The sequence below is a fragment of the Anomaloglossus baeobatrachus genome, chromosome 12, assembly GCF_048569485.1.
Source record: "Anomaloglossus baeobatrachus isolate aAnoBae1 chromosome 12, aAnoBae1.hap1, whole genome shotgun sequence".
NCBI lineage: Eukaryota > Metazoa > Chordata > Amphibia > Anura > Aromobatidae > Anomaloglossus > Anomaloglossus baeobatrachus.
Genome location: NC_134364.1, coordinates 29,320,064 through 29,335,656, shown reverse-complemented (window position 1 = coordinate 29,335,656; position 15,593 = coordinate 29,320,064). Strand labels below are relative to the sequence as shown.

The window sequence follows — 15,593 nt, the reverse complement described above, 5'->3', positions numbered from 1 at the left end:
CTTCCACACTCCATATTCTGCTGGGATCATTAAGATACCCCCTATATAACTGAAGCGGCCAGAGATCAAAGATTCAGAGACCCTCGACTGTCAGATATTAATAATGGGGGACACTTGGTCCGGCTGCTGTAGGGAAAAAGTATTACTACATGCCAGACATTAAAGGGAATCTGTCACCAGGTTTTTGCTCCCCCATCTGAGAGCAGCATAATATAGAGACAGAGACCCTGATTCCAGCGATGTGTCACTTACTGAGCTGTTTGCTGTCATTTTGATGAAATCAATGCTTTCTCTGCTGCAGATCTAGCAGTTATACAGAGCTCATGAATATGCTGGACTACCTGCAGCACACCAAGTAGTCCTGTAATGATAATCTACTGCTGATTAAACAGATTTTAATCAAAACTACACTAAGCAGCCCAGTAAGTGACATATCGCTACAATCAGGATCTCTGCCCCTACATTGAGCTGCTCTCAGATTAGGTGGCAAAAACCTGGTGACAGATTCCCTTTAAATGAATGGCTGATGAATTAAAATACATTGATGGGTTGTGGCCATAGTAAGAGCTGTTCACTGTAAAGCCCTTGCAAGCCCCTGCAGAAGTACCCGTTTTATGTATGTACTTTTTTTTTTTTTTCTACGAAAAACAAGGATAAAGTATGGAATATCAGCATGTTCAGATTTCCATTTTTTTTTTTAACGGACACCCATCCCCCCCCACCAAAATCAAAACAAAAACATAACACTGTAGCACACGGACGCCATTTGTGTTGCATCCTAGTGCTGCCCATTTTGTATGTGTGTTATGGATTGACAAAGATTGTAAACTATATATTGTAAAAAAAAAAAAAAGAAACCGCATATGACATCAATGGTAAAAATGGACAAAAAAAAAAAAAAAAGATGGAAACTGGATAAAAAGCACTTATTTAAAGCCATCTGTTCCCTGTACTCATCAATGTAAACATAACAGAATTACACCTCCCACGCTACACCTTATTTTTTTTGGGAAGAACTGCACCTGAAGTATTTTCAGACAGTGCAAAGGGAATCTGTCAGCAGGTTTTTGTTACCTGATCTGAGAGAAGCATGATGGCGGCATTTTTTTCTTGAAACGTCTTCTACAGTTCACTTTTTAGCAGCTTCCCACCTTTCGGGGCCTGAATCGGTTAAAAAAAGCTCAAGAAGATGGAACATTGGCACAAAGTCGTTTTGACATTCTTTAAATATTCATTCTTTCTAGCATTTTTTTTTCTTTTTTCAGGCGGGTTCCACTCTAAATGTGGTGTTCCTTTTCACAAAGCTATGGGGTATGAGCTCAGCAATTCCTCCCTTGTAGACAGCCCAACTGTTGGGCATACCGATTGGCTGCAGAGCTGTCGATGAGACTTTGGTGCTGCCGGAAAACGGCAAACACCAGGGAAATGGCAGAATGCTGGCACTGGATCCAGGGACCCTTAGGTTGCATGAAAACATAGTGCCTCTCCATCTTGAAAAAGCAGCCTTACCGTGCGAAATGCGCGTCGAAGTCCAGGTTCCTCTCTGGGGGGGGCTCCAGATTGAAGGTTTGACACTTTATGCTCTCTGCACCCCTCCTCTCAAGGTAATGATTTGTCATCTGACTAGGAGTCTCTAGTTCACCTCACCATGAGACCTATGTATTTTTTGCCATTGTAATGGGATTTCTTTGGTCTATCACTGGCAATTATGATCAAATCCTATTCTTATTATGAGTTGGTTTGCGCTGATTGTGAATTCAATCCTTCCTCTGGAATTGTTCAGATTCATGGTCACGATTTTCGGATTTATTTATAACTATTTATACCGATACCCTCACAATACCCAATTTTAGGATTGATTCTTTTGTATTTTGGGAATTTTGAATTATATGATATATATTTTTTCTGAGAATCTGTTGTGCCACCATTATGTAATTTTGTACTCCCCAGATGATTCATTTTGGTGATGTTTTATCTGTTTTTATATTGTCCTCTATTGTGTTTTTTCAAAAATAATTTCTATGTTTGCACATATACTCTATGTCCGCCTCTTTAGTCTAATGATGAGTAGTGCTGCCGGAGGTGTTGGTCTAATGAGGCCACTTCCCGGCGACCCCTTTTTGGTTTCAATGTTGACAATTTTGTTTCAAATATTCATTCTTTCTAGCATTTTTTTTCTTTTTTCAGGCGGGTTCCACTCTAAATGTGCTGTTCCCTTTCACAAAGCTATGGGTTATGAGCTCAGCAATTCCTCCCTTGTAGACAGCCCAACTGTTGGGCATACCGATTGACTGCAGAGCTGTCGATGAGACTTTGGTGCTGCCGGAAAACGGCAAACACCAGGGAAATGGCAGAATGTCGGCACTGGATCTAGGGACCCTTAAGTTGCATGAAAACATATTCTAATTTGATACAGGAGGGTACAGAATTAAATATCTCATCAAAAGGCTAAAAAATGTTTTTTCTTTTGAAGGATTCCCCTAATGTGCCCATTTTTCATGGTCTTCCCAAGACTCATAAGTTGGTGACCCCATCCCACTCACCAACTTCACATTCGTTAAGTATATGTTTAGCTTAGAAAAAAGACGTCTCAGAGGAGATCTCATTTATATGTATAAATACATGTGTGGTCAATATAAAGGACTGGCACATGACTTATTCCTTCCAAAGACAATACTAAGGACCAGGGGGCACTCACTGCGAGTGGAAGAAAAGCGACTCCGACACCTAAATAGGAAAGGGTTCTTTACAGTTAGAGCAGTCAGACTGTGGAATGCCGACCACAAGAGGTAGTAATGGCAGATACTATAACAGCTTTTAAAAAAGGGCTGGATGATTTCCTCACTACACAAAACATTGTTGGTTATAAATGACTTAGTGACTAAATGTAGAACTGGTGGAGGAAGGGGGAACTAGATGGACCTAGGTCTTTTTTCAACCTAAGTAACTATGTAACTATATATTTAGGAGGACTGACATTTAAAACTAGTTTTCTCAAAGACGGCTCCACTTTCTTAAATGTGCTAGGAGATTTTGTATGTTCCAACCAATTCCACTTTGTGCCATGCAATATTGTCATAGCTGCATTCCGCACCATCTAGCATTGAAAGCCATTACATACCATCTTATTCGATATTATTCCTATAACGAGGAACTTAAAGAAATTATGTCAAGTGATTATTTATTGAAAAACACTTTTTTTATATTCAATTCTGATTTTTTTTCCAGATTAAGGGAACTGCGATGGGGTCACGCTTCGCCCCTTCATTAGCCATACTTTATTGCATGGTGGGAAGAACAGTTTATTTTCACTAATCTAAAGTCTTTTTTCACTAATCTAATATGATATTTGCATTACGTGGGTGACCTCATTTGGCCTGGTATAAATAGGGGTTTTTGTTGTTTTGTTTTTTTCAAATTACCTTAATTTAAGGTTCACTTTTTCAGGTCCAGATATTGAAACTACTTCTCGTGATCTTATGCTCAAAGGCCACCCCAGATTGTGCAAAGGGCAATGATCTATACATTGCAAGGCTGTTAATGAGAATTCTACACTCCGTGCAGACAGCTGTTATCCTATACAATTAAATACATCCTTTATAGTGAAATTATTAGAGCGAAGAGAATTTGCTCTGTAATATTTTGACTTTCCGTCACAAAGATTTGCTCATCTTTGAAAATGAGAGGTTATAACAAACAAATCACTAAAAAAAGGGACTTAAAAAGTGACTGTCAGCAGGTTTTTGCTGTGTAATCTGAAGACAGTATGCTGTAAGGGTTAACATTCAGAGTACAGCCCTGCGTCTCTTATATCAAAGTGTGTTTTTGTTTACCTGCAATGTTTAATAATGTTTTACATGATTGGCTGTTGCTGATTTTAAAAGGATATCCCACGATACCTTGACTAAAGGGTAGCAACGCCTGAAACGCGTCAGTGTTTTCTCTGCCAGCATGGATACTACTTTAATGTAATGGAATTAAGGTTTGAAGATTTTATTGATCTATGCAGATGTCAATCTGGATTTTTTTGTTATTGCTCTATAATTTACTTGATGGTCCGTGGTTTCTGGACTGAGGGCACGGAAATAAGAGCAGTCATCTTTAATATATTATGCATTAAGGCTGCACTTACATTGATTTTGCATGAACAATATTCAATTTGGTTTGTAAAAAGTCGCAGCTTATAGATCAATGTTCTGAAAGGGGACAATTCTTGCAACCCGGTATCAATTAATAATAATAATATAAAGAAGAAATGTCTCACCTTCTGCACCTATGGACACCAGTTTTACCCCTTTACTGGCAATAAAGTCCAGAGCTTTGTTGACATTGGAGATCTTGTGCACTCGCATTTTGCCTCGTTCAGGTTTGGGTAAACGTTCCCCTAAAAAAACAAAAAAGATTATTTAGTAAGCAGAGTATACAGACCCCACACTCCATAGATGAACGTCAGATGAAGGATGGTTCATCCAATAATGCTCTAACCTGAAACCCATTTAAAAGATTGTTCCCTATGAGAGCAGCTACTAGAGGAGTCTCACCGAGAACAAAAGTGTCAGCAAATTGGACATGGCGAATCCTTATCCAATATCATCTGTAACGGGGCAGCAATACAAATTTGACTGCTGGCCAAGCTCGCGGAGATCAGCGGGGTCAGCCGGTGGTGTTCTAATGTGTGGTGGGCAAGGTGTAAAGGGTCCACAAGAGGCATCAGGCTGGCACTAGAGCCACCATTCAGGCTTTCTTCGCAGAGTATAACACCAATATCACAACAACATCAAGACCTTGCTTATATACTATAAAACACCACTAATAAAAGTACAGGTATATCACATCAATTACTATACGTAAAGCAAGAGGCAGTGAAGTTACTAGTTGAAAAGCATACTCAATATTACCACAATATCATATATCCACAGCTGGTATCAGTACAGCGGCCCCCACCAACACTGACGCGCGTTTCGCAGCTCGTGTGCTTCATCCAGGAGTGATCTTGACTCCTGGATGAAGCACACGAGCTGCGAAACGCGCGTCAGTGTTGGTGGGGGCCGCTGTACTGATACCAGATGTGGATATATGATATTGTGGGAATATTGTGTATGTTTTTCAACTTCTAACTTCACTGCCTCTTGCTTTACGTATAGTAATTGATGTGATATACCTGTACTTTTATTAGTGGCTGTGATTCTTATTTGTTTAACATACACAGATGTATAATACCTTTCTTTATTATCCCTGTGGTATATGGTGGTGTGACTAATTTACCACAAAATGCCGTGTCCCCCATGTGAAAATTCCATCTGTCTTTTGGGTGGTTCCATTTGATAATTCATGATGATATTTTATATGTTTTTAATAAAGTATATATTTTTAAACACGTATATTGCATATTGCTTGCTTTAGTGCTACTTTTGGTGTTTTTTCTTCACAGAGTAGTTTTAATTAGGCCTTTCCTTTATAGGCCTCTCCTAAATTAGCATAAATGATAACAAATTACAATATTAAAAAATAATAGTTTACTGTAGTGTTATATCTAGTACTGCTCTGGATTAAATCTATCCAGGGCTCACGCACATAGAAGAACCAAGGCTCTGTCCATACTTACGTCACGGATATAAAGGGATTGTACCAAAAACCAAGACGTATTGCTGGACGACACATGACTGATACCAGTGGTGTCTGTGGAACCCTGACTTACAGGATTATGAGGGGCTGCTGATAAGTCTTTGGCTTACCCAGAAAAAAACAAGATAGGATGATGAAACTTTACATTTATTGTAGATTGTAAGCTCTCACGAGCAGGGTTGTCTTTTTTACCTCTAAATATTGTATTTTTTATAACTGTTACTTGTTTGTATATGATCCTCCTGAATTGTAAAGCACTGCGGAATATGTTGGCGCTATAGAAATAAAGATTATTATTACTACATTTATTCCACACACTCTCCACTGATGACAACACACTTATTACATTGGTATTACAAGTTATGCAAGCCTAGCAAAAGGAAGAATTTTGGTTGTGCCTCAAACCAGGCATCTGTAGCATCCATGGTATCAGAAATGGTGTGAAATTTGGTGACCTTGAGGTGTTTCTTCAGGTTTGGAAACAGATGATAGTCGTAGGGAGATAGATCTGGTGAATACGGTGGGTGGTCAACCAACATGGAAGCCCGGCTCTGCCAGTTTTGCCGTAGTCGCTTGTGCAGTGTGAGCAGAGGTGTTGTCTTGGAGGAACAAGATTCCTTTGGACAGCATGCCGCACCTTTTGGCCTTCAGAGCTGATTTCAATTGATCCAAAAGTTCAATGTAATCACTTGCATTGATGGTGGAACCCCTTTGAAGGTAGTCCACTAGCAGCCCGCCCTCCTTATCCCAGAACACAGACGCCATCACCTTAGTGGCTGATTTTTGCCCCTTGAACTTCTTTGGACGAGTAGAACCACTCTTGACTGCTGCTTGCTTTCAAGGTCATACAAATAAATCCAGGTGTCATCCATAGTGACCAGTCGATGCAGGAAGTTCTTATCAGTCCGGAAACACTGATAAATGGACCAGGAAGTTTTCACTCGCTTGCTTCTCTGATCTGTTGTCAAACATTTGGAGACCCACTTTGAAGATCGCTTCCTCATGTCCAAATGTTCATGGATAATGACACAAACACGTTCTAGGAAATCCCCATGATGTCTGCTATTGCTTTAGCTGAAATTCGTGGATTCTCCAGTATGAGGCTGTGCACAGCATCGACGATCTCCGGAACAACAACCACTCTCGGTCGTCCAGGATGTTCCTCATCATTGGTGCTGAAGTGGACCGTTCTAAATTTGGCAACCCAGTTCTTAACTGTGAAATATGAAGGGCATTGATCCCCCAATGTCTGCGACATATCACCATGAATATCCTTCACGGACTTTCCTTGCAGAAACAAGAATTTTATCCTCCTCTGCTCTCAGTTGCTGTGAATATCGCATTAGATTCCGCCATTTTTTTCCCCGTTTGCGTAGAACACTGTTGCCATAAGCAACAAACACAAAATTTTGAAAACATATTTGACACATAAGGCTTTCATGTGATGTAACATTCGTTACCATAGAAATAAAAAAAGATCACAAAGCCAAAGACTTAGCAGCCACTCGTAATGGTGATTTTTGTCATTAACATGACTATTCTTCATGTCAAATCTGCTGGAATCTACAATGGAGACCGCAATCTAGTCCTTAACACAGATGTGCCCAGAGCCAAGGACAAACTACCAACATTGGATAAGGCTGCTTTTACACATCCGTTTTTTGCCATGCGGCACAATACGGCGCTCTGCAGAAAAAAACGCAACCTTTTTTTTTGCCACCGGTTGCGTTTTTTCCCCGCATAGACTTGCATTAGCGCCGTATTGTGCTGCATGGCCTTGCGTTGCGTCTGTTTTTTGCCGGATGCGGCATATTTAGCCCATGCGGCTGCGGGATGGAACGTTGCCTGGCACTTTTTTTGTGCTGAGAAAAAAAACGCATCACGCCGGATCCGGCGCGATTCACAATGCAAGCATATGGACGCCGGATGCGGCGTCCTGCGGCAAAAACCGCATCCGGCCGCCGGATGCGGTTTTTTGTACTGCGCATGCTCAGTATCAAGCCGCATCCGTCAAAAAACGGACAGGCCACATGGAAAAACGTATGCAACGGATCCGTTTTTTTTTTTGCCGTATCCGTTGCAAATGTTTTTGAGCCGGATTGTGCCGCTCAACACAAACCGGATGTGTGAAAGCAGCCTAAGTAGGTGCCAGAGAGAGCGATACAGATGGACAAAATGTAGTAGTACAGATTACCATAAAATATATACTTTACTAAATAGAGCTAATTAAACAATAAAATACAAAGAATTCAGACAAGCTAAAATCAGAAGGTGCCTAGGAAATGGGAACCCCAATAGTAAATCACATGCATCTCCCAGTTAAATGTTACATGTAATAAGGTTAAATAGTACTAATGCTATGAATACATGCATATGTGAAACGCGCGTTGGATGTTTGGTGGTGAGCTTTCCTAATACCAATTATTTATATCCATTAACATCAATAATGTTTGTGGGTTACTTGACTATATTTTCTGGATTCTGGACACTGGTATACTGCCGTGTTTTCATACCATTGAATATTTGTTCCTGTAGGCTATTTAACCATATTACATGTAGGTGATCCATATTATTTACTGACGAAAAAAACGAACATGTTTCAAGTGTGCCATGTACTCAATCATAACTCAATCATAGAATGCCGCACTTGAAATGCGTCAGTTTTTTCATCTCTTCCTACTCTGTGGCTTTAATGGATTAAATGAAGCCTAAACTTTTTGTTCACCGGATGGAAGCGCTAAACTTTTTGTTCCTCTTCATCATCGCTGTGCCTCACCAGATGATTCACACACTCGCCACCTTGCGGTATCCCCGGCTTCTTCTGATCTTCGGGCGAGTGAGCTCCAATCTTCACTTTCTGTTTGCATATTATTTATTACTGGGGTTCCCAATGCTGCGCACCCACCAGTTTGAATTGTTTATATTTTATGGTTTTGATTATCTGTATTTAATAAAGTATATATTTTATGGTAAACTGTTTTACTACATTTTGTTCTGGCACACATGTCTCTGTATTGGTTGAATTTGCTGTTTTAGCGCCTTGTGGGAACATACGTATTATATATATATATATATATATATATATAAAGAGAATTTTGTTTACTTACCGTAAATTCTTTTTCTTATAGTTCCGTCATGGGAGACCCAAACCATGGGTGTATGCTACTGCCCCCGGAGGACACACAAAGTTACTACACTCAAAAACGTGTAGCTCCTCCCTCCTAGCATATACACCCCCTGCCAGCCAGATCTAGCCAGTTTAGTGCAAAAGCTGAAGGAGGACATCCACCCACAAGAAGAGACAGAGTAAAATCCGGAAGAACCGGAACCTCAGTCTACAACAATAACAGCCGGTGAAGACACACGGAACAAGAAACTTGCCAATAGGCAATAGGGAGGGTGCTGGGTCTCCCATGACGGAACTATAAGAAAAAGAATTTACGGTAAGTAAACAAAATTCTCTTTTTCTTTATCGTTCCTTATGGGAGACCCAAACCATGGGACGTTCAAAAGCAGTCCATGGGTGGGAATAACCAGACAACTGAGAAGCAGGCAACCTAACTTCACAAATGGGCGATAGACGCCGGAAAAATGCGTCTGCCGAGCCCACGTCTGCCAAGCATGAGCATGCCTTGGAAAGTGCTTCGAAAAAGTATGCAGACTAATTCGAGCTGCAGAGTGACAGACCTACTGGGCCGTAACCTGGTGCCTGAAAGCCCAAGAAAAAAAGGCGCCAACAGGTCTGACTAAATGTGCTCTGATTCCCGATGGGGAAGGCACTTGAGTACACTTGTAGGTCTCAGAAATGGCTGCCCCAGCCAACGATCAGGGTCGGCTTAGATGCCGAGAGACCGCTACGCTGACGAACAGTCAGCACCAGAGAGGTGCACCGCCTAATAACGGCGGTGCGAGACACATAGATCCGGAGTGACCGCACCAGATCTAGGATATGCAACGCTTCCTTAAGCGATGAACAGGAGCCGGACAAAAGGAAGGCAGGAAAATTGCCCAGAATAAGGTGGAAGCAGTAACCGCCTTAGGGAAAAAGTCCGGAGTCGGATGAAGACCACCTTGTCTTGATGCAAAAGACCAAAAAAAGGGGGTGACTCCGAGGGAGTGCAGCCAGAACTCTCTGGCGGGAAATTATAGCCACTAGAAAGAGTACTTTCTGTGAAAGACACAACAAAGAAACCTCCCGAAGATGGCGCAAGGGGGGTTTCCGGGAACCGGGAGGACCGGATTAAGGTCCGAGGTCTCCATAGGCCGCCGGAAGGCGGAATGATGTGAGATGCGCCCTTAAAGGAGCGCACCGGAGCCAGCCGGACGATTCGCCGCTGGCACATACTGACAGAGCCGAGACCTGTCCCTTAAGAGGGATAGTCCTAGCTGTAGACCGGACTGTGGAAGGGACAGGAGGGTCGGCAAGGCCAAAAAAGGTCAAAGGACACTTTGGAGCTCGAGTCATAGTGGAGATGACTTCAGGAAGGATATCAGAAGTCGCTAAGATCCAGGACTCAAGAGCTACGCCGTCATTCTGAGAATCCAGAATTCTGACGGGGAAAAAACGGACCTCTTGAGAAAAGGTCTGAACGGTCCGGAAGATGCGAAGGCAACCCAACGGACAGAAGGAGCAGGTCAGAGTACGAAGCCTGCTTGGGTCAGTCTGGAGAATGACCCGACGACCCCCTTTACCGATCTTGTGCAGGACTCTGGACAAGAGGTAGAGGATGAAATTCTTAAAGAGACAAAGCTGGGAACAAACATGAACCAGTGTGTCTACCGCAAAACCTGAGGATTGTGGACCACGGTAGGACAGCTGAAATAGCCTGCCTCGTAGATTTCACATCTAGGATGTGGACTGCGGATACGGTGGACTAGGATTCCCTTGTCCACTGAAGGATGTTGAGCCGCCATGATTGCCAGGCGGCTGAGTGTCCCGCCTGGAAGCTGGTGTAGGAAAACGCTGTCACGTTGTCCGACTGGACTCGAATGTGCCTAGCCGCCCACAGATGGTGAAGGCTTAGAGGGCAAGAAATACAGCCCTGATTTCCAGCACATTGATCCAGAGGGCTGATTCGGACAGAGTCCAAGCGCCCTGCGCTCCACGGTGGAGATATACTGCTCCCAAGGCGGATAAGCTAGCATCCTGGTGAGGATCACCCGGAACGGGCCAGAAAAGGAGCGCCCCTGAGACAGAGTGGCCGAAGCCACCACTGAAACGAGCCCCTGGTCGGTGGCGAAGCCACCACCCCGTGGAAGGAGTGAGTTCGCTTGTACAGCGGAAAACATCCAGTCTCAGAGGACGCAGGAAAAGCTGGGCAAGGAACCGCTTCCATTGACGCCCTGAGAACCTCTGGTTCGAGGCCAGAGTGGACTTGGGCAGAAAGACAAGCCACCCGATAGGTCAGAGTGGCGAGAGTGAACGAAGCACTCTGCTAAGAGTCAGCACTGGATGAAAACCCAACAAGAAGGCCGTCCAGGGCCAAAGATCACTGCCAAACCCTAGGGGGGCAGGACCCTGATCACAGCTGCCCCACTGAGGATACTCGAGGGGCCTTGGCTAACCCCAAGGGAAGAGCCACGATTGGACCACTCCTATTGTCAAAACGCAGTCAACGCTGGTGTGAAACTGCGATTGACCCCTGCCGATAGGCATCTCTGATGCCGATGGTTGCTAGGGAATCTCCTTGGGGTCTTGATTGATCCGGTGAAAAAAAAACACCAAGACTCGATGTGAAAACGCCACACCTGGCTATGCTTGAAAAGCTAAAGATCCAGGTCGAAAGGCACCGCCCTCTTCGGGGAAAAATCTCAGAACCGTTTCCAGACGGGAAACGGTACAATTACTCCATTGGCCTGCTAGAAATGCCACGGCCTGTGAGAAGGCGGCGGCCTTGGAGCAGGGAGGAGATAACAGAGAAAAATTGTTTGGCGGGTGGACAGAAGTCCATCCTGTAGCCAAGGGAGATAAAGTCTCGCCCCCACTGAACGGAGACGTGTGAGAACCCTACGTCGCCAGTGGAGAGAGCCTGCCACCGACCAAGGAGGTTGTTGGCGTGGCTAAATAGCTCGGAGGAAGCTGACTCAGTGACAGCATCTCCTGCGGCCTTCTGAAGACGCAGCTTCGAGCTATTTGGTTCTATGGACCTAGGCTGAGCTAGAGGACGATCAGATGGAGGAACGGAAACCACCGAAACCTCGACTGATTCCTGTCCTGGACAGGTTCCCTGGTTTAGGTTTGTGGCAAGGAAGAACACTTCCCGCCATAGCTTCCTTAATTTCACTCAGTTGGTTCCGAGGAAACTGGTCCCACCTAGTGGGAGCCCAGCAGGAAACCTCCATAGAGGCATCTGCCTTCCAAATCCGAAGCCACAGAAGCCTGCGGATAGCGAGGAAGGTAGCCCAGATCACCGCCGTGCGGCGTCCAGCATGGCAGACCTGGTATAGGATGAAAGAACTGAAGTCTGTAAGTTCAGGCAACCGTTTTGGCATAGAGTCCCTGTGAGAGGATGCATCTCATCCAGAGAAGCAGAGAAGGTACAAAAAAACCGCACTGCTGTAAGCTGAGGGGAACAAAGCTCCTGCCGTCCCATACCGACTGGGCCCAAAGGACAACCAGGCGGACCGCAGAACCGTAAGTGAGGAGCCATCAGGCACTGACATAACGGCCCGGGCTGAGCCACCTGAGGTGAATGAGCCCACTACTTGACCACCGTTGGTGGACAGGGGAAATCCAGTCCTCAGAATCACGCTTCATGAGAAGCGATCAGAGCGGACCCTGGGCTGGTCACAGGGGCCTGAAAACTGGAGAGGTTAAGGAACACACGTTGTGTTCACCTAGATAAGGTAACACCGGCGGATTGAGGTCCAGTACAAAATCAATGTACCGTAGGATCCATATAGAGGTGCCGTCCGCCACTGATACAACTATCCGGGCTGAAAGTCTAGACACCGGAGTGGCTACCCTTGGCGGATGAGTACACTCCTTGACCACCTCAGATGGGAGGGGGAGACAGGCAGCAGAACTCCGCTGTGGGGTCTGCAGGATAGGCTGTGGGCTTGGACGCAGCGGGCTGAAAACTGGAGTGGTGAAGAATACACTCCTCGTCATGTTAAAAGCATACTGATGCATTTCAGCCAGCGGGGAACACTTCCCTGATCAGGCGGATGGAGGTCCAGTACAAGAATAATGGACGTAATCCAATCATTCACATCTGCGTCACCTACGGACGGATCGTCCGAGCCCGTGGTAGAGACATCCTCCTCGTCCAGCGAGTCAGCTCGTATCGGAGCTGCGGGACGGGGAGGACAGGGGACCCTGCGTCTCCCTGTCAGGAGGACGGGGTCTGAGTCCAGGAGAGTCCCTTGTGAGCTTTGCTGAGCGAAGCCGAAAACGCCCTAAGAAGGGGGCTGCATGCTCAGCAGATGCCGGGACAGCCGACCCCTGGATAGGATTCCTACGGGGGTCAGGCACCGAACAGCAGCTGGAGGGACCATTAATGAGCTCCCATGTGTTATGAGCTCGGGATAGCCGTACGAGACTACCTGCAGTGGATAATAAAAAACAGCCTGCAGTCTTGCTCTGTGACATGCTGCAGAGGTGGGGGCTCTGTCTAGAATACCCAAGACAGAGGTTCAGCCTGGGAAGAATCCCGGCTGAGGCATCTTGCCACTATCCACCGCATAAGAGCCGTTACAGTGTGTCGGTTCAGGCATATAAGGTTACATGCAGAACATGTAGTGTACAGCCTTGCTGCTAAAGTGAGACATGCTGCTGAGGAGGAGATTCTATGATAAAGAATTAACTCCTTCAGAATGCACTGAGAGTGAATAAAAGTGCACAACCAGAGGTTGTGACTTATCAGGCCGCTATTATGTGTGCCCTCCAGATTCCAAGCCTGGACCCCCAGCCATATATCCACTCCCTCTGCACTGCAGAGCAGCCAGCGCCGACCAGAGTACTGAGACGCTGAGAAAATGGCGCCATGAGGGGGGGGGGGGGGCGGGGGTTAACCCAGAAGCGGGAATCGGAGGGCGCAGGAGATGTACAGGGGAGGGAATCATCACATCAGATATGAGTGTCCTCCCCTGTGCAGAGCGGCCGTGGGCGGCTCTGCAGCGTCCCCCTGCATGCTGACATGCAGGGGAACGAAAACGAAACTAGGCCGCGGCTGAAGCCGGGGCCTAGAGTTATACATGCGGCCGAGAATCAGGCAACATCGGCGCGGTTCCCAGTAAAAAACCGTGGAACCGGCCGGAAACACAGTAAAAGCAGCATTATCAAGCATCACTGTCCCCCACATTAAAAGTGCCCCACATTGCAGAAAGGACCCTCTGAATAACGTCTCTATACTTAGCTTTGAGACGCAGGATCCAGTCGATCTGCCTGGTGGGGTGGGGGTCAGTGCTCCTTCCAGCAGGGTCCTGCACAAGGGCTGCGGATGGAGGCCGGTCTCCTGCAATAGCAGAGAGAACCGTGTTGGCTCCAACTTCAGCCAGAGCCCCAGCATGGGATGGTGAAGGAGCGCGGCATGAAGGGCTCCTGCCCTGAAGTCAACCTTAACAGCACTGCCGCCAGGGGAGTGTGAAGGGACATGCCGGGAGTCCAGTGGACCCGCTTTTCTTCCAAATCTTTAGAAAAAAATGAAAAATCAAAGAGAATGCATGTGTGTGTGTGATTCCTCCTGACACAAAGCAAAAAACTGGCTAGATCTGGCTGGCAGGGGGTGTATATGCTAGGAGGGAGGAGCTACACGTTTTTGAGTGTAGTAACTTTGTGTGTCCTCCGGGGGCAGTAGCATACACCCATGGTTTGGGTCTCCCATAAGGAACGATAAAGAAATATATATATATATATATATATATTATATATTATATATGTATATTTTCCTTATTGCCTTATTCTGTCTGTCTTGCTCCAAAATGACGTCATTACAGTGACAACTGTCGTCACACCGCGCGCTAAAGAGCCTGCGACTAACGGCTCAGCTAACCGAACAGCCCGAACTATGGGCCGACAGGACGACGCCCGACACTTTTCCCCGCACCCACACGGACCCCCGACTCCCCAGTGAGTGCTGCACCCCCGGGAGCACACACCGGCAACCCAGCCGACACATACCCACCGCTCGCCTCCGCCACTGCACACATTACCCCACTCGGCTCCACCCCCTGCACTCCGCATGTATACACTGAACACACACATACACAAATAGTCACCTGTCCCCAGCCATGCAGTCCCCAGCACTGACGTCCTCAGCGCCATGGCCCCGCTCGGCTCCACCCCCCCACACACTGCGCCCCTAGCACACATTACTCTGCTCGGCTCCGCCTCCTCCGCATGTATACACTGAACACACACACACACACACACACACCTAGATAGTCACCTGTCCCCAGCCATGCAGTCCCCGGCACTGACGTCCTCAGCGCCATGGCCCCGCTCGGCTCCACCCCCCCCACCCCCCGCACACATTACCCCGCAGGATGGGGGCACATGTCCGGATGGTGGCTGCACCACGATGGGGGCGCATACCAGCGTTGGGCCACATCACAGCATCAGCCCACATACCAGGATGGGGGCCATACAAGGATGGAGACTATACCAGGATGGGAGACAGACCAGGATGCTGCATATAATTGCCTTATTCTGTTTGTCTGTCTTGCTCCAAATTGACGTCATTACAGTGACAACCGTCGCCACACCGCATGCTAAAGAGCCTATAAACCAATAAACAATTATAAGAATACTAAATTAACCCTAACCTATCCAGTCCATTCATTACCTTATTATTCAATCTGCTGACCTACATACACATTCTAGACTACCCGATACGTTCGAATCGGGCCACCTTCTAGTTACCTATAATGCCCTAGGATCACAATTCTTTGTTACTTCACCGTAATGCAGCAAATTAACCTGCCTGGTGTAAGCTTCAGATTGTAAAGCAAACTCCGGGGAGGCCCAA

At 46.0% G+C, this 15,593-nt stretch overlaps 1 protein-coding gene across 6 annotated transcripts in view; it reads right to left on the bottom strand.

The window, feature by feature from the left end:
• Positions 1-15,593, bottom strand: part of ACTN1 (actinin alpha 1) — a 208,910-nt gene that overhangs the window by 120,354 nt on the left and 72,963 nt on the right. For all 6 annotated transcript variants that reach the window (XM_075329976.1, XM_075329980.1, XM_075329978.1 and 3 more), the window contains exon 3: positions 4,265-4,384. In XM_075329976.1, coding sequence (XP_075186091.1) covers positions 4,265-4,384 — 120 coding nt within the window. The remainder of the gene's footprint in view (positions 1-4,264; positions 4,385-15,593) is intronic.